The 18,870-nt window shown below is 55.8% G+C and overlaps 1 protein-coding gene across 9 annotated transcripts in view; it reads right to left on the bottom strand.

Annotated features, from left to right (window-relative positions):
• Positions 1–3,353: 3,353 nt before the first annotated feature.
• SEC14L1 (SEC14 like lipid binding 1) overlaps positions 3,354–18,870 on the bottom strand; it is a 61,065-nt gene continuing 45,548 nt past the window's right edge. For 4 of the 9 annotated variants that reach the window (XM_028112483.2, XM_028112484.2, XM_028112485.2 and 1 more), the window contains 5 exons: positions 17,672–17,806; positions 15,315–15,566; positions 14,010–14,188; positions 13,636–13,737; positions 3,354–8,426 (listed from right to left, as the gene is read on the bottom strand). In XM_028112483.2, coding sequence (XP_027968284.1) covers positions 8,321–8,426; positions 13,636–13,737; positions 14,010–14,188; positions 15,315–15,566; positions 17,672–17,806 — 774 coding nt within the window. In that variant the 3' untranslated portion in view covers positions 3,354–8,320. Of the gene's footprint in view, positions 8,427–11,198; positions 13,738–14,009; positions 14,189–15,314; positions 15,567–17,671; positions 17,807–18,870 lie in introns of those variants that run through there. The other 5 variants (XM_028112488.2, XM_088028126.1, XR_003610714.2 and 2 more) reach the window with 4 other exon arrangements.

The raw sequence follows: 18,870 nt of genomic DNA on the forward strand, positions 1-18,870 counted from the left end.
GCATGGCCGTCTGTTGGGGGTCCCAGCGACAGAAGCAGATCTGCGTCCCTGCTCATTGCGGGAGCTGACTGATCGGTCATTATCCGGGAGCTGCGGCAGGTAGGGCGGGGGACACAGAGGCTGCCATGTCCTGCCCTCTGCGTGCACCCCTGCAGCTGAAGTGTCTTCCGGGCTTCCCCTTCAGAGCGAGGCTCCCTGCACTGCAGGCTCACTTGGGGCCCCCGGCCGGGCAGCGGGCTGGGACTCTGACCTCACCCACCCAAGCTAGCGCTCTGGACCACACGGTCTGCAGCCCCGGAGGGCCTGGAGACCCAGGCCCCTGCCCCCACAGCCTTCTCGCGCACCTAAGGACCTCGATCATCTACCTTCAGCCATCCCTCCATTCAGCCGCTCCCACCTGTTGGACATTCTTCTGGACTCTGGAGCCATAGCACTGAACACAGCAAATGAGGTCCCTGTTCTCATGGGGTGTGAATCTGGTGGGGACAGACACCTGGGGCACTTAGGAGGAGAGTGCCAAAGTGCCTGGATGGGCGGTGCCATTTGGGTAAGGTAGTCAGAGGAGGGACTGCCATGCCAACACCTGGGAGAGAATACCACAGACAGGGAGGTGGCAGGTGCAAAGGCCCTGGGGCAGAGACCAACCTGACTTGCTCTGGCAGTGGGCCCATCCAGGACCGCAGCTGCAGGGCCGCCACCGGGGGTCGCTGGGTGCCCAGGCAGGCCGAGGTTTGCTCTCCCACCTGTCTTCCCCTGGCACCAAAACCATCTCCATCGGCTGTGAAAGGATGCTGGAGGACAGCACAGCAGAGCAGAGAGCCCGTGACCCCACCAGGCTGGTCTGGGCCTGGACGAGGGCAGCGGCCCCAGGGTCCCAGCCGCAGCCCAGAGCCCTGGAGGTTCCGGGCCACTTGTGATCACCTCTGAGTGTCTGACTGCAAGGCCTTGAGTCAGCCTGGCATCGCTGTCATTATCTGCCTTCCCCGTGGCTGATCGTTCCAGAACTCTTCCCATGGACAGGCCAGGCCCGACGCATGCAAGCTCACCTCATCCGGAGAATAACCCTCCTGAGATTTAGATTTAGGTCTGAGCGCCTCCCCAGAGCTGAGGGCTCGGGCTCCCCGGGTTTCCCTGGCTCCTGGCAGGAAAATGAGGCACATCGGGGCCGCGTGCATCTTGGCCGGCAGACATGCAGCAAGGCTGCAGTCAAGAGGCAGGTCCCACACCGCATCCCAAAGGAGACAGGAAACCAGGCTGAAAACAGAGCCAGTGTTTGCTCCTTTGAGTGTAACATCCCCCGACTCGCATATTGTGTGCCAGAGCTGCTAACTCTAGGGCTGGAGAATCCACTGCATGAAAGAACCTATGTATCCTGTTCTAATACAGACAAACTCAGTCCTTAGGCTGTGTCTGACCGCCCCCCCAACACACACCCTGCTCCTACCCCACCTCCAAATAAATGTGTTGGTGCTTTAGGAAAATTCCACACCGTGCTGAATTACATTTATTAAACGCCAAATCAGGAAGTAATCACCAGGGGAATCTGGCATCACAGAAGGATTCTTCTTGGGGGTTCCTTTCAACAGCCTTTCCCAGAACACATCTGAACACACGGTCTGGTGTCCTGGGAAGGTGTTTATTGAGCAGACTGTGGGCCACTGTCTCACAAGAGGAGCATGTCATGCACTTGGAGTCTGCGGTATTTATCGGTGACGATGATGAAGGCACCACTGTGAAGCTTAAGCAAAACCGCCAGTCTGGAGGGAACTTCTTCACTGTCGTCCAAATGTCCAGGCTCCCCAGCTGGAAGGCTGTGTTCTCTGTGCAGGATCGGGTGGGAGCGGATCCGTGCTGGGGCCTGGCACTCAAACGCTCTCGGCTCTCTGCATTGCCAAGGAGGTTAATTTTCTGACCTGCCTGCGCATTCACGATCCCCCCCATGATTTCCGGGGGAGAACTGGACCCTGGAGGAAGTCCAGTTTTACCTTTTGTTAAATTCATGCTCATCGCATCTGCGGCTGCGTTCGCAACGGACCGAGCACCAACCTGGGAGGCCAGGGCGAGAGGTCAAACCCCGGCTCCACCACCATGGACTCGCTGTGTTACTTTGAGCAAACGTCTCAACCTCCCTGGGCCTCAGTTTCTTCCCCCCAGTCCTAAGAGTGTTGGATCAGAACCATGATTCTCACCAGGGATGGTCTCACCCACCCAGGGGACAGTGAGGAATGTCTGGAGACACGGTTGGTTGTCACAACTAGGGGATGCCAGTGGCATCGAGAGGGGAGAGGCCAGGGATACCACGGCACATCCCACAGTGCACTAGACAGCTTGCACAGCAAGGGATTATCCCGCCCAGAATGTCAACAGTGCCGAGGTCGAGGGACCCTGGGGTAGACCAACCCCCGCCCATTCCAAGTCCAGATCGGGCTGTGAGGACAACGGCACAGGTCATGTCTTACTGGACAGAACACAAACTGGGGAAGTGGAAAAGGTTCACTGCCCTTTCTCCACGGTCCTTGAGGCCTTCCAGGGAGCCTTGGTGACGGCTCTCAGGAGCTTCCTCCACTCTGGGAAGAGCGGAGAACAGTGAGGGCAGACGGCCGAGAGGCCAGAGTGTCCCATGCGGGATCCTCAGAGTGTCGGTGACCTCTGTCTGTGCATTTCCTTAGCGGTGGCGGCTGGCCGGGCACCTGGAGACAGGTCGGGGCCCCTGCAGGAGGCCACCACAATGCCCCTGAAACTGATCCATGTTCACTTCGTGCTTCCAGACGCAGAGAAACCCATCTTCGTCTTCTACTGACGGCCGGTGCGCCCCTTCCAGACGTGCACTAGGAGCCAGAGCCGGCACAGGGGGCGCACCTCGGCCAGAGGCCCCGAACGTCTGGCCCCCGCGCGATTAGGCTGGCGCCCCGGCAGGTGCAGAGAAGCGCTCCCCGCTCGCAGTCCGCATCTTCTCTTGTGATTTTCCAAACCAAACAGCCTCTTGGGAGGCACGCTGAAGCGCTTAAAAATGAGGCAATAAAATAAATCACTGGTTCTCGGAAAACAGCCTGTGGGTTATTAGGCTGCGTGCTTCTGCTGAGTAAACGCTGTCCCGGCGTGCTGACAGCAGGGCCCAGGGACGCCGTCCACGTGAGGGCGCTCTCGGCCATCAGGGAAGGTGTGCGGGGCGGACGCCCAGGCTCGCAGGCTTCAGGGCTGCAATTTATTCCTGCAATATTTCAACACTTAGAACTGCCTCGATGTCCACCAGCAGCTGCCCAGCTGGCCCTGGATCTCCCAGCTACCTGCGGCCGTCCACCCCGGCCTCCCTGCCCCGACCAGCCACAGTCCCTAAGCATGTCTCAAGAGAGTTTTTGTGGGTTTTTTAAGATTTTATTTTTAAGTCATCTCCACACCCAACAGGGGGCTCGAACTCACAACCCCGAGATCAAGAGTCACACATCCCACCGCCTGAGCCATCTGGGCACCCCCAAGAGGGTTCTGAAGAGCTGGAAGTGAGTTTTGTCCTACAGCCACCAAACCTGGAGAACGATTTAGGACTAACCAAGTCATTACGTCACTCTTGACACAAAACCCAACATCAGGTGCATCAGACATTTACATGTAAATGTAAAAAAAATAAAACCACGGAAGAACCTGAAGAAACTGTAGGAGAGTTTCACGTGGGGAAGTCCTGAGTAAGATGTAAAACCCAGACGCTGTTCAGGAAAGGAAAAGAAATTTGACGTCATAAGGATTAAAATGTTCTACTCAAAACCAAAGAGCCCAAGCCACGTGACAAGACCGCTGCTCCCATCTCATTCAGAGCTGGAGCCGCAAGCTGGTGGCCTCGCCGGAGCCCCAAGGCCTTTTGGGGCCTGGCCGCCCCGCCCACCCCCCCACCCCCCCACTGGCCTCACGCCTATTTGTCAGGATGAGCTTGGTCCTGCAGGGGTGACGGCAAACCCTGACATCACAGACGCATTTACTTCCTACTTGCACGAGGCCCCTGAGGGTCAGGCAGCCCCCCGAGGCTGCAGCCACACCACACGGCGACACCGACCCAGGCGGTCCTGGGGAAGTGCTCCCCCACACCCAGAGGTGACATTGCCCGTTGGCCGGAGCCGTCCCGGTGAGGTCCGCGTGGTTGCGGCGCCTCGTGAACTGAGGTCTCTCCGCCACAGCCCTCCTGCTGAACATACGTGTCCTGTGGCCTCTGTGTTAGCGCCTCCCTCGTTCTAGAACATTCTCCCGGAAATCTGCTAGGCTGGCTCCCTCACGTCCTTCGAGTGAGGCCTTTCCTGCTCACCCGGTTGAAGACTGCGACCCCCCATCCCACCCCATCAACCTGTCCCTCGCCACGCTTACTTTCCTCCCGGCACACGTCACCACGTGGGACAACAGTCAGGAGAACAGAGATCATCTTCGCTGCTTCAAACAAAAGGATGTAATATAGGAAGCAGGCTCCCTGGGTTTCGAAGGGGAAAGGGACACACTGGGACTCCCATCTGTAAGAAGCAGCCACTGGCTGCCTACCCAGCAGCCGCGTGGCTTCTGGAAGCTGGGGCTGCAGGGTGGGACACATGAGCAGCTGCAGGGCCCGGGGGGGTGGGGGGCGCAATCTGGGGGGGCCACACCACCAAGCCAGCCCCTACCCCGACCCCATGAAGAACCTTCCAGTCTAGAATGGGGCAACAAGCCAGTTCCACAAAGGTCTTGGGGTTGCAGAGTCCGTGCAGGGTTCATAGGAACACGAAGAGCTTCCTGAGGCCTCCTTCCCAGGGAGGGGGGAAGGGGGTCAGGGTTCCAGGTGCTGGGAACAGCAGGGACAAAGGCCTGGGGGCCAAGCAGGTGTGGGGCCCGGGAAGGAGAATGGAGCAGGGCAGGGGGCCCAGGAGGCCCAAGTCCACTGCTAGTCCAGGCTCAGCTCAGCTCCACTGACAAATGACAGTGCCTCTAGGAAAAGGGATTCGCACGGATTCTGCTGGGGAGCTTTAGACATGACTTTCAGAGTCAACAAAGAATAAATTAATTTATCCATGTGCTCCTTCGGAGAACACTCACACTGGGGCCCAGTCGGAGGCCATGAGTAAAGGGGGCAAGTGAGGGTCTGGCCCATAGGTCTGCCCTCTGCACTCCCAGGACGGGGAGGGGCACCTGCCACCATCATGAGCCTGCTCTCCCTGGGCCGGCCCTGTCTTTCTGCCCAGCCTCTGTGGGCTCCCTCCAAGCCCTCCTTGGGCGGGGGGCCACAGGGAGGGCTGAAGCCAGAGATTCTGTGGCATAGGGTGAGTGTCACTTAGGCAGAAAAGTAAATATAAGGAGAGATGCACTGGAGGTAGAAGGGTATGGAGGAGACGCCCCAGAGGGCAGTGGGGCAGCTCAGAAACAGTATGGCCTGAGCTCAATCCCTGGGCACCTCCCTAGCACCAGCATAGGGACCCCTTCCCCAGATGCTTCTCCAGGGCAGAGGGTATGACCCCGCCAAGCAGGGCTTGTCACAATGCCTGACACCCCCCAGCTCCTAGGCTCTGCAAGCTAAGCCAGCGTAGGCACATCGAAAGGCTGGGAACAGACTGACTCACTGAAGACCTCCAGGGGCCCCTCCCCACATGGCCATGGAGACTTCTAGAAGCAGAGTGTACTGTGCTCTTCTGAAGCTCAGGCTGAGCTGAGGGCTGGCGCCTCCCACTGGGAGCAATCAGACCGTGAGCAGGGTCCGAGGGGCGAGCGCTCCGCAGACTGGCCAGAGCCCCCAGGCCCAAGGAAGCAGCAGCTCCCCAGGACCTGAGTGCACCGACAGCCACGTCCCTTCCACACCCCTCGGAAGGGTGCTGAGTTCTACACCCACCCTGGTGCGCAGACTGACCCAGCACACCCCCACGCCGACGCCAACGCCAGGCGCACAAGTGGGCAGCGGCATCCTCGCAGGCAGAGCTTTCGGGGGCGGCTCCCAGGGCAGCCCCAGCAGGGCTCAAGGATTAGCGCAGTGGGGAGGGTCCCTTCCCCTGCCCCCTTCTGGGCTGGGGCAGGCCGTGTCCGCAGAGGCTTTCCAGCCTCTGGGAGCAGGGCCCAGGGCCCACGATTCTTTTAGGGGTCCACAAAAATGCTTTAATTTTTTTTAAAGAAGAGAAAGGGCAACCCATTCAGGACCCCTCTCACTCTAGAGAGCTTTCTATCTGTTCTCACCTTCACTTAATAAACTATCACTCCACCCTCTTGTGTCCCCGAGATTCAGTCTTCGACTCTGTGGGATGAGAACCCTGAAAAGCAGCCCCCCCCGCCGAGGGTGACATGTAGGGAAGAGAGAAAGTGCCAGGAGGGCTGGGTACAGCTCTCCAGGGCACACTGGCCCCCTCCACAGCCCCTGGCTCCAACAGGTGTTCAGTCCAATAAGCTGTCTGTCCTTCCATTCCACGGGCACCGGAGCGGAGGGGCAGTCGGGTGACACATTCCCCCCACGGCCCCCTGCCACCCCGTGGCCATCTCATTCCCTCTCGGGAAGAGGGAGGAGAGCATGCCATTAAGCTTTCTTACTTGCTTCTAACTTCAAGCTGTTCCTTCTGGCCTCCCCTTTAGTGGCGTGTCTTCCATCCGATGTCCAGTGTACCGTCTTCCCAGAGGAGCAGGCACTGATATGTCCTCGGCCCGGGCCCAGTACTCTGCTCCCATGCCCTAGGCAAGACCGGAACTATACAGAACACCTCACGTTTGCAGAGCACTTGGAAGTGAACACGGTCTAATCATCATTTGCTTCTTGTGTCTTGACAACGACCCCAGTGAGATGGACCTGCCTCCTCCCATTCCACGGTCAGTGATGGCAACAAGATGGAAGGGACTTTGGAGGGCTCCGGACTTGGCCTTCACAGTGAGAAGCTGGGCTCGGGGAGGCTCAGTGGCTTGCCCAACGTCCCCCAGCCTGCTGGACTCGCAGCCACCTGCTCAGGTACAGCCCCCTCCCCGCTCCGGGCTTGACCATCCTTAAGCTGCGAGAGCTGCAACTAGACCATTTTAGTCTTTCCCAACTCAACTTTAACAGTCCGTAATTTTATTCTACATTTAGAAAAATAAGCCTATTGATGGAAAAAAAAAATCCTAAACCAAAACACATACACACAAACCAGAGAAAGATGATTCCAGATTAACCAGGTTTTTTTGTAAAAGTCAAAGGCTTTGCAATTCCAGGGTTTCGGAGTACACTTCCTGTATTAGTCAGGGTTCTCCAGAGAGTCGGAATCAAGAGAACGCGTATATAGAAGGAGTTCTGATGTAGGGAATGGGCTTGCACGATTACGGAGGCTGACAGGTCCCAAGGTCTGCAGTTGGCAAGCTGGAGACTCTGGAGGGCTTGATGGTATTATTCTGGTCCAAAGGCCAGCAGGTTTGAGACCCAGAAGGAGACAACTTTTTAGTCCGAAGGCAAGAAAAAGCTGATATCCCAGTTTGAAGACCACTAGGCAGGGGGAATCCTCTCTTCCTTTGGGGAGGGCAGCCTTTTGTTCTATTCAGGACTTCAACTGATTGGACAAGACCCACCTGCATTAGGAAAAGCGATCTGCTTCACTCACTCTACCCATGTCATTGTTAATCTCGTGCAAAAAAGCACCTCCACACAAACACCCAGGATAATGTTGGACCAAATATCTGGGTACCGCATGGCCCAGCCAAACTGACACATTAACTATGGCACCCCTTCTGAGAGATTTCCGGAGACATGAGGGCTAGAGAAGGTCCTCCCATGGCTCTGACTTGCAGGGCAGAGCTGGAGAAAGGACGTCACCACCACCCCAGCTGGGAACGGAGGGTGCCGTGTCTCCCATACGGCCACAAGGTGGCATCCGGGAGGGACTTCCCGGGCCAGAGCCGGGACTACCTTGAGCTTCAGCGGCCTGGGTGGCTGAGCTTGGGCTTCACTCTGGCTGTAGCACCAGGACTGTCAGATCATGGGTGTAGACCGGGTTCAACTCCACGGACCCACGCTGCTCTACAGATGGAGCTGGGAGCGCCTTCCTCCCTGCAGCCAGGCCTCTTGCCCCTCGCTGGTTCCCAGAAATAGCCCAGAGAGCAGGCCGCAGATTGTTCTCTCCTTCACGGGTCACAGGACACAGAGCAGCTGGGCTGATGCACGGAGGCTCAGTGATTTGCATATCCGAGGGCTCATGACTGTTTCCCAGTGGGTGTCAACACGGGTCCTGGAGACCGAGTTCTTAAACCCAAAGGCAAGGTCAGAGCGGGAGAGGTCTAGCCACTTCTATCGGAGAAGCACGGGCAAGGGGCTCGACTCTCACGGGACCGGCCTCTCAGACGTCCTCCTGGAGAGCAGCGCTGAGCTTCGCAGTCACCTGCCGCCAGCGAGTGGGCTCGGCTTCGCTGTCCTGCACACACAAGCCCGGGATGGAACAGAAGCTGCAGGCCTCAGCAGCCCCAACTGGTGCTTTGGTGATCTGGACAAAGGAAAGAAAGCCTGAGTCCCAGCAAGACAGCCGGTGTTACTGTCCCTCGAGGCAAATTACCTGTCTAAAACCCTAACTAAAAACACCACCACCCACAAACCTCTGTTTTATAAGATAAAACAGGGATCTAGAAAAGTGCATGGGTCCAACAAACGACTCAGCCCCCTGGAGCTGCCAGACTCCCCCACACCCACGGGGCTTCCCGTGACGAAACCACCACGGGGGGCTGGGGGTTCTCACTGCGGTTGGGCTGGTCCCACACAGACGCACCCATATCACAGACCAAGACTCTCAGATGACCCATGGGAACGCTGCCACTGGTTATGAAAAACAGAAACTTTCGCGTACGCTGTCCCTGTTTCCCGCCCCGTTTTTGAAAAAGTTGTCTGATACAGACATAGGGCGGTAGCCAACACGTACCCCCCTCTCCCCTCTGCAGCCTCGCTGGCCCTAAGGCCCCCGTCCTCGGTCGCCCCCTGCACCCTGGCACCCTCTCCGGACTTGGCAGGAGGGCGTGCGGCCACCTGACCCCCATGTGCTGTGCTGCTGGCTAGAAATTCCGAGGCTTCCTCTTTCTTTCCTTGAAAATCCCAATTATTCTATTTCTTCCCCCACAAAGCTCAGCCTTTGGGAAGCCTGAGTTCCCCCCAGATGCCTCAGTCTCACCAAAGTATCTCTCGGGACTGGGCTTCCTGCTTCGCTCACCTTCAAGCCGTGTCCCCTTCGACATCTCTTCACCTCTGTCCTTCCTGACTTGTCTGATTCTCCCCTTTGGAGCTTTTCCCTTAGAGCCTCATCTGTGGCATCTTCCACTTTATGTCCTCCTAATTCCATCTGAATTTCTGAAGTGGTTTCATTCATTTCTAATTCTTGTCACTTTGTTTCTGAGCTTTTCTAATACATTCTTTCCTGTCATGTCTACTCTCTTAATGTCTTTGGGTTCCTTAAAAAAAGCCCAAAACAGAGACTCTCCCACCCAGAGGACTGGTGGTCGCCAGAGGGGGCGGGGGTGACGCAGCACAAACTTCCAGTCACCAAGTCGGTCAGTCACGGAGACCAGAGGGACCCCGGCATGGGGATGTCAACGGCACCGTGACGATGTCGTGACAGGCGGCGGCCACACCGGTCATGGAGAGCACGGAGCCACGCACAGAACCGTGGAATCCGTAGCTGCACCCCCAAAACTAAAACGTCGCGTGTTCGCTATACTTCAAGGAGAAAAAGAAACCATTTATACATTTGCGGGTTTTGTAGGCGCATCCTTCTGGCCTTTCCTTGTCTGTAGGATGCCCTTCTCATTCTCAGCTTCGTATGGACTGGACTTGGATGCTTTTCTGATGCTTATTTTTACGTGAAAGTATGTCATAAACTTTCAGAATGAAAGGGGCTTCAAGAAAGCATTTCTAATTCTACAGAGCGCCCTCTTCTGTCATTTTTGGGAAGTTTTAAAAAATGTGTCCCTTTGCTTCCAGAGCTTTCCCGGCTCCGGCCCTGCTTCCGCCTTCTCTCCCTCGTGTAGGCCCCGTCCTGCTTAGTTTTCATTCCACTCCTGGTGGGTTTCCCTCAGTGTGGGACCCTTCCTGGCAGGGAGCCCCGTCAGGCCGTGCTGGAAGCTCCAAGGGGCCGACCGCCCCACCCCACAGGCCCCTTGCCCACGGCCCTGGCATCCACCATCGGAAGGAGGGCTTAACCCAGGTCCTGCTCCCGTCCATCAGACTGAACACTGTTGAACACTGGGGCTTATGACTGTTGCTGGTTTGTGCCTCTGTTCGGGGTTTGTGCAGATACCTTATCACCTAGACTGTGAATGCTGTCCATAGCGGTTTTTCACTGTGGTAGAAAATAAGTAACAAACGTTGCCATTTTAACCCCTTTTAAGCCCACAATTCAGATGGCTGCAGGTTTGAGGCTTTGCAGTCTAGCTGCTGTTTTTACACGGGATGCCACTACCCTGTTCCCAGAACCCCTGCTTTCCAAAGCCCTTTCAAACAAAACTGATTCACTGGGGGGCGCTGGGTGGCTCAGTCAGTTGAGTGTCTGCCTTTGGCTCAGGTCACGATCCCGGGGCTCTGGGATCTCTGGGATGGAGCCCCACGTCAGGCTCCCCGCTCAGCTGGGGGTCTGCTGCTCCCTCTCCGTCTCCCTCTGCTGCTGTCCCTGCTTGTGCTCTCTCACTCACTCAAAATCTTAAAAAAAAAACAAAAACCGATTCATTGGTCTGTCATGACAACATTTTACTGAGAACACCTCTGCCTTGACCAGAGAACTGACAGGCGCCCTACGGTTGTGCTCAGGTATGAAACGAAGGGATGTGTTTAAGGAGAAATACGTACTCAAGGTCCGGCGGCCCAAAAGAACACGGGAACCGTCGTTCAGGACAGCCCACTTTCACTACGTTCTGAGACGGCCGAGACAGCACCAGGTAACACGGGTTTTCTCCTGCCGCCGCCGTGAGAATCCGATGCTAACCCAACAGCTTGGTAAGAGCAGGCCTGACAGGAGGGCAGGCAGAGAACTCAGAGCCCGAAAGGAACTGGTGTAAACCCTGCCCTTCCTCCGGCAACACGCCGAGGCCTCAGTGAGCAACACAGGTGCTGCTGAGGCGGGAATGACGCACATCACCTCTCTTGCTTGCTGACAAACTCAAACTCAGACTGAGCTACGGATGTGCGGACATCCACGCACCTGCTCACCACCCCACATCTGCTCAGTCCACACTCCAAGGGAGGCTGATGCTTCACGTTTCACAGGAAGAAAGAGACATTCTCTTCTTTAAACAGTTCACGTTTATTATTGATAACAGTAAAAAAATCTTTTAAAGACTATCAGTATTGTATTACCAAGAGTGAGGTAATATGTTTACAAAACATTTACAGAATTTGATATGCAAATAATGAATTTAGGAAGAAAAGTGAGTTAAGACACTAGTAATAGAGGGGAAATCAAAAGAACCCTTAGTGCAGGAGAAAGGCGGAGTGTGAGAGCGCAGGGCACTGGAAGTAGGGGCAGAGTCCGGGTCCGGGCGCCCGCAGCCCCCTCCAAGGAGAAGCAGGTGCTGTGTCACTCATGAGGAACCCTGCAGGCGTCTGCGCAGTGATGTGCTTTGAACTCTGAGAGACGCATTCAATTCTCTGGGGACAAGACAGTGCCACTTCTGAGCCAACTTAAAACGAACACGTCTTCAGACTGGGGGAGGGGGAGGGAATGGCTGCAACTCAAGCAGTTCTACAGACATCCCTGGGCTGAGGTGGACTGTGGAGGGAAGCGTTTTCTTGGCAGCTGTCAGCAAAATCGCCATCTGAGACACAGAGAGAGAGAGAAAGAAAGAGAAGGAAGGGACCATCTTCAGGTCCTTATAATTTAGAAGCAGGAAGCACTGATCGGAAGCAGCACAGGGGCACTAACCAACCCTACTGTGCTTTCTGGAAACAAGGCTTTAGGTGCCAATGGCGAGCGTATCTTTTCAGAGGCCACACACTCCGGGAAGACCGGCAACCACGGAGAAGCCCAGTCTTCAGTTGTGCGGGCCGCCTTGGGGGCCTCCCTGACCCGGCGTTCCTCACGAGCCCGCTGGGGCTCGCCCGCGGGGCCCACACCTGTCCACCCTGCAGCCACCCACCTCGGGCCTCGAGAGCGGATGGCAAGCAATGCGGCCCAGGCTTCCGTGCTTCTCACACCTGCCGCTAACGGCCACGTGGGCTGTGGCACATATCTTTAAAAACACAGCCTCTTCCAACACACGACACCACACATCACATCCTTATCACAAACGCTGACCCTACGCAACATCCAGACAGATTCGCAAATGACCTGCTTTTCCCATAAAAAGCTGAAAAAAACATGGGCCAACACAAGAATTGGGAATCAAAAACAAAACAAAGAAGGCAAACCAAGCTCATACTCTGATTTGCTTCGAAAAAGAATCCCTTGTAACTTATCTCACTTTCTACTTGCCCCGTTTCTCACCAACACCACACTGATGCCCACCCACACCCCCACCCCCATGCACCCCCACACTCACGTGCCCCCCAATGCCACACTTGCACACACGTGCCACACATATTGTCACGCTCACCCACGTGTGCCCCCACGCACTGCCACCCAAACACCCCCCCACGCGCTGCCTCACTCACACGCGTGTGCCCCCACTGCCACGCACACCCCCCCACACGTAGGCAATGTCCTTCTATGAAGCAGCGGGGCTCCTGTAAGCCGCATGCTCTCCTGGAGCGGCCGCATGGCAAGAACACTCATCAGCGCAGATGGACACTGGACAACTTCAAAATGGCAAACATGACTGAGTCGTCACAACAGCCTTCTAGTGACTAGAAAGACCGCACGGGCTCTGACGCTATCAAGCTAAGAGGAGGCAGAGGGGACCTAAGTCTAGAGTGAGTTCAGAACTAGCATTTGCAGGTAAGAACATACCAGAAGGAAAAGGGAAAGAATCCCTTCCGCGCGAGTTCACATACAGAAAAATCCTGCTCTGAAAGTACCAGAAAGATGTGGAAAGGAGGAAAGAGAAGCTGTTTAATGGTGGCGGTGCTCTCCTGGCACCGTGGGAGGGGGGGTCCCCGAGAGCCCCCGGGCCCACCCGCACCCACTGCAGGACAGCGGGTCACCCGCCCGCGGGGCCCAAGCGAGGTGCTCCTGCAGGCTGCCCCCAAGTGCTCCCCACGGAAGCAGCGCTGCTCGAAGGACAGGTGCCTAGTGGGCGGCCCCTCGATCTGTGGGCCATGCCGGCTAACAGCAGAGGGTGACACTGTGACGTGGTGTGGGGACGAGCTGGTGGTTCCTGCCCCGTGTAGGAAGGTGGGTCACCTCTGAAGGATGGTGTAGGAATTCATCCGCTAACGGACAGGGTGTGGAGGTTGCTGGAAACATTTTTTGCATCAACATTTGAGACGAAGTCAACCTCTTAATTGTATATAAACTACTTTTCTTTCAAGAGAGCCCTTGTGCTCTGGTTTGATTTTGTGCACACTGTATACAAAATCTATGGCTATGGAGTTAGAGTTACAACTACCTGTCGAGACAGTCTGGGATCAAGCACTACATGTGCCATCTGGAGAGCTATCTGCTACCTAGAGGGTGAGAAGTCTGCACAGTGTGGCCGCCGGGCGGGTGGCGGAACGCGGCAGGCTGTCCGAGGAGGCGCGCTGTCCCCTCCGCGCCCTGGGCACGGGCGCTGCGGCACTACCTGGAAATCATGGAGCTGGACTGAGACTGGCTGGAGGAGGTGGTGGCGGCGCTCAGCTGGGAGAACCCGCTGTGGCTGGACTCCAGGCTGGTCATAGAGCCTCTGCAAACAGCACCGGGAGGGGCGAGGCGTGAGGACCCCACTGCGGGCCGCCCTCGCTCCCCGCGGCCCACTCGGCCCCCACAGCACTCACAAAGCAGGCTCTCCCAGAACCGTGGCTCCCTGCTGGCCCGGCCCACAGGTGACGTCATCAACCGGCCACAGCAGATGGCCCAAAGGCCACTCCCACCCGCCCCCGAGCCCCACCACCCTTGCGGAGCCCCCCTGCCCACACCCGTGGTGCTGCGGTGGCCCTGGGGGTGGGGAGCCCGTACCGGAAATCCTCGGAGCCGATCACTTCGGTGTAGTACATCACTTTGCACTTGTGGGACGACACCTGCAGGGAGGCCAGCACATCGTCCACCCGGGGCAGGTTGGTGGCGGCGCACGCGGGCATGCTGTGGAATCTCCACTGCAGGATGTAGAAGCCCGGCCATCTTGTCACGTGTGAGCCCTGGAACGAGTCAGGCACCACCGCCTGAGAACTTACTTCCAAGCCCCTACCTTCCATGGACCCTGGCGGACACCACCTGCGGGCTTCCCCGGGCCTACTCAGATTCAGCAGCGTCGGCCGGCCACCTCCGTGGTTGGAGGACCAACTCCTCACTCAGGGGCCAGTCCCATGCGGCCTCCGGCCCTGCAGCGAGGCCCCTCCCAAGAGCTGCGCAGGCCTCGGGGAGGGGCTCTCCGTGTCTGCCCACCCCAGGGACTTGCAGCTTTTGGGGGGGAGGGGGCAAGGCCACAACAGAAGCAGGCGCCTGGAGAGGCGGGATGAGAGAGCTCAGGGGGCCCTTCATTCAGCCTTAAGGGGGTCAAGAAAGATCATCTGACCAGGCAGTGCTCTCCTGGACCTGCTTCCAATGATCTTACTAGAGCATTCTGGTTAAAAGGATGGCAATCTGAAGTACAATGTCAACCTATGAAAATTACTTTCTTCATTTAATTCTGAAGCTTAAACCATCCATTACTTTTAAAACTAAATAAAATACTCTCTTTTATTCTACTTCTCAGACCACCAAACACTGACAGGCTCATCCCTGAAAACTGTAAAGGCAGCAAAATTATGCATCTATTATGCAGGCCAGAAGCACCCAAGAACCACCGTTCTTAGTACAAGCACTCAAAATAACTGGCCAAAATGTGAAAAATGAACTGACAGAGCATTTTTAAATGAATGAGAATGCTCAGTAATGACAGCTAACAGCTCCCTCAGCACTTGCTTGTCTCCCTGCTATTTGGGGTGACTGTCCTCTCAGTGAAGTCTGGATCCCAGCTGTCCACGTGCACCGAATGCCTCTCCCTTCCTTCCACGTCGCTCTTGTGAAACTAACTTCTGAAGAAAACTCATGCACTTTAGATAAAAGTTATGGATTCATTCCAAAACCCCTGCTCAGGGCTGAGTTCCCTCTCTTCGGAGTCTCAATGGGGCTTCCTGGGTCACTCTGACCGTAACTGACGCCGCACACCCCTGCGGACTCCCCGCAGACAGAGTGCCAGCCGCGCAGGACAGCAATGAAGCAAAAGACCCTTCTTTTTGAAGACAAAATACCCAAGCTGTAGAGAGTCACAGATGGCTCTACCTGCACGCTTTCCCCTTCTTTGCAGATCAGAGGTGACTCCACCATGCTGTAGTCACGGCCCAGCTGCCAGACTCTGTCTATTAGCTGCACGTTATTCCCTCCTGGGGAAGTAATGCTGTGTGCCCCCAGGGAGTCCTTTTTGGGAGGCTGGGGCGACCTCTTGGAGTGGTAGATGTTGAAGACAATGTCCCCTTTGCACACGTCAAAATCCCAAGTGATCACTGAAGAGGCATCCACAATCTGAATGAGGATCTGGAAAAAGAGAGTGCATTAAGCAACCAAGGCAAGCACGAGCCCCCCAGTCCCGTGCCGACACTGTGGCAGCTTCGTCCTTGGGGGAGCTTCTGGGCCCAGCCGTGTGTGTTGTGGGAGGGAGGGAGACACGTCCCACCAACTGTGTCCTCACCCGCACCCACCGTTCTGCCACCCAGCCTTTCCTGCTCTCCCTCCTCCCAACCTTCCTGCTCCATGTCACGTGCCAAGCTCTGCGCTCTCCCTCAGCTGCACCTACAGCCCAGACTTCCCACTGCACGATCCGTAGCACTCGGACACACTGGCTCCTGGCTGTACAAATGCCTTAACAACACAGAGCAGAAGTGACTCAAGATGGTACAGAAGTGGTTCCATGGATTGTTCTAGGTGGATGAGCACAAGGATAGTCCCAGAGAAGGTGGGAGCTAAATAAAGGGCACATGGAAGAACAGGAGGAAGCGTTCCGGGCAGGGGGAGGGGACAGACTCTCAAGGAACAGTGGCAGCGTGGGGAGAAAAGAGCCACGTGGCCCGGGGCAGAGGAGGGGCCGCGGCCCCGGGGACTGAGTGCCAACCCAAAACCCAAACTTCCTAACAGAGCCCCTGGAAGGGTTTGCAGCAGGGAATGATCAAAGTCAGAGAGTTTAAAACATTACTGTGGGAGGGATGTGAGAACTGAACCCAGCTGTGAGACCTCAGCGGAGGCCGTGCCCCCCTGTGAGACCCGTCTGGCTGCTTGCTCTTCGGCGCTCGGCTGCCTGTCGTCAGTCAGACAGACTCCTCGATTCCACCACTGCTACTTCTCACCATACATTCACCAACTCGGAATCTCCCTGAAGAGCAGACTCCCCGGAGCACAAGAGTCCTGTCTGGGAACAGCGACGGGCCTTCCGCAGCACAGTGGCTCCCCAAGGGCCGAGATCTCCCGGGACGCAGCCCCCTCTGCTGACAGGCACCCTCCTTCCTGCACTTACCGTGGGGACACTGAATTCAACCTTCATTTCAGGGCTCTTGTGTCCCTGATTTGTGTTTTACTTCACCCCCAAAGCAGGGTTTAGCATTCTGATGTAGAAAACTTTCACATTTCACAGATACCCTGTGACGCACAAGAAACGCCCTATGCCACGGAGTTCCCTACCAGAGACGAGCGAGTTACCTAAGAGAAATAAGAACTCCACCTCCTCAAGCCTGGTCTCCAAATAAGGAATTAATATAAATAATCCTCAAGACACAGTCATGAAAATCTGAGACTTCCCCTACAGAACCTACGAATGAGGCAGACCAAATCTGCCTCTACTTGTTCAAACACAGCAACAGTACCTACCTGCCCCACAAGGGATGGGTCGGCCATGCTAGAACACAGGCCAGCAAGGACAAATGGCGGATGGAAATAAGGGGTCAGCTCCCGGCTACCACCAACAGCCTGAGCCCACAGCCCCTGCGCACTGAACGCTGGCTCGGTGCCCAGCGCCCCCGTCCTCAGCAACAACCCCTGAGGCACAAACAAATCTGCCCAGAGCTCAGGAAAGGTGCCTTGGTTGTCAGCCCTCACCGCTCAGACCACTCACAATGTCACAGGACACACAGTGTTTGCAAAACCCAGGAATACTCTTGCTGCCACACCCAGTGTGACAGCAAGAAGGGAAAACAGAGATGTGCTACTTTCTCCTCACTCCATATGACTTACAAAAATGTGCAAATCTCTTAAAAAATGTAAATAATCAAAGCCCGGTCACGAAAAAACAGAAAATGAAACCAGCCCTACATAATCGTTAAATAAACTAGATTTGAGAGTCAACAATCTTCCACAGGAAAACCCTTCCACATGCGACTCATTCCTGTGCTCAGGGGTCTCTGGTAAAGCAGAGGCCAGGAGGCCTAACCTCCTTCCAGGAGCAGATCCCTTGAGATGCCTGTACGTCAGTGCAGACTTTTACCTCAACTAAAGATCTGAAACAACAACAACAACAACAAAAATCTAAAGACAAAGACCAGAAAAACCATTTGATTCTTCTAAAGTAAATCCTATTGGGAAGACCCGCCGAAGAAAGTGTCTGTTGGGAGAAGGGGCCCCGCCACCCCGGGCCCTGGGTGCGGGCGGCGCACCTCATGCGGGGCTCCTTTGAAGACGCTTGCAGACTGGTAGATGGTCTCGGTCCAGAGCCTGAGGTCCTCGTTCTCCAGCTCCTCTGCAGTCCTGTACAGAGACTTGGGGACCAGTCCGCCCTCGGGCACTTCGCACTGGAAACACAAACATAGCAGTAAAAGCTGTGCACACAGAAGGGACCCCCTGAAAGCCGACACTCCATCAAGGCCCGTACGCCCCCAGCTGCTTAGGGAATGGAACACACTGGCAATGTCCAACAGCTTCTGCATGACTCAGCAATGTAAATTTTTAAAACCTCTTAAATCTACCTGTCTTAGTTTAACTAAATGAGAACATGTTGAAGCTAATTTACCACAGAATTTACACTACTAAGTGTGAGGTGCTGGACCCCATTAGGAACTCTAGTTCTTGGGAGAATTACAAGCAGTTACACTGTACTGTAAAGAGAAAACATGGTATGAAGAAAAGTTTTATTCTCAGCAACTACAGGCTGGGTTGAATTAAAATCTGTATACTTCATACATTTCCTAGTTGACCTTGACCTAGTGACTCAACACTGAAGTTCACAGAATCCCAGCACCTCTTGCACTACCGGCCCTGGGAGGCGGTGACCCAGAGACAGTCTCCGGTGGAAGACCTCAGACGGACCCGGAGCAGGGAAGCAGGGAGCACAGGAGAGCCGAGAAGAGCCTGGACCCATGGACGAATGAGGAGGACTCTCACAGTGGGGAGCACATCAGGGTCGGCCCAACGTGCTGTGAGTCAGGTCTCCCTCTGCTCCAGCTCACCGTCAGAAGGACCAAGCACTTGGGACCGTTCGTAATGGGAGTTGCCTGTGGGTCGCTACACAGCGCACCTCCCGGTTTAATCTCATGGCCCTCGGTGAGGGAGGGGCCAGCAACTCCTTGGCAACCTGGTACCACGCCGTGCTGATGTCTGCAGTTCTTGACAGCAGGACCGAGGCCCTGAAAGCTGAATCCGGATGCTGTTCAAACTCCTCTAACCAACCCGAGACTCCCCTGAAAACCGGGTTCGTTAGGTAAATACGTGCATCAAATCCAGCGTGTCACATCTCAGAAGGACAACTCTATTTTCTATGAGGATGATAGAGATCCTTTCTCTAAGGAGAACCACACTCCCCTCTGGCTTCTGCTGTCACTTCAGGAAGCCACCTGGGCCTCTGCAGCCTTTGGCCTCC

This window comes from Eumetopias jubatus, unplaced genomic scaffold (genome assembly GCF_037043125.1).
Source record: "Eumetopias jubatus isolate StellerSeaLion01/CBP00866 unplaced genomic scaffold, mEumJub1_p1.0 scaffold_10, whole genome shotgun sequence".
NCBI lineage: Eukaryota > Metazoa > Chordata > Mammalia > Carnivora > Otariidae > Eumetopias > Eumetopias jubatus.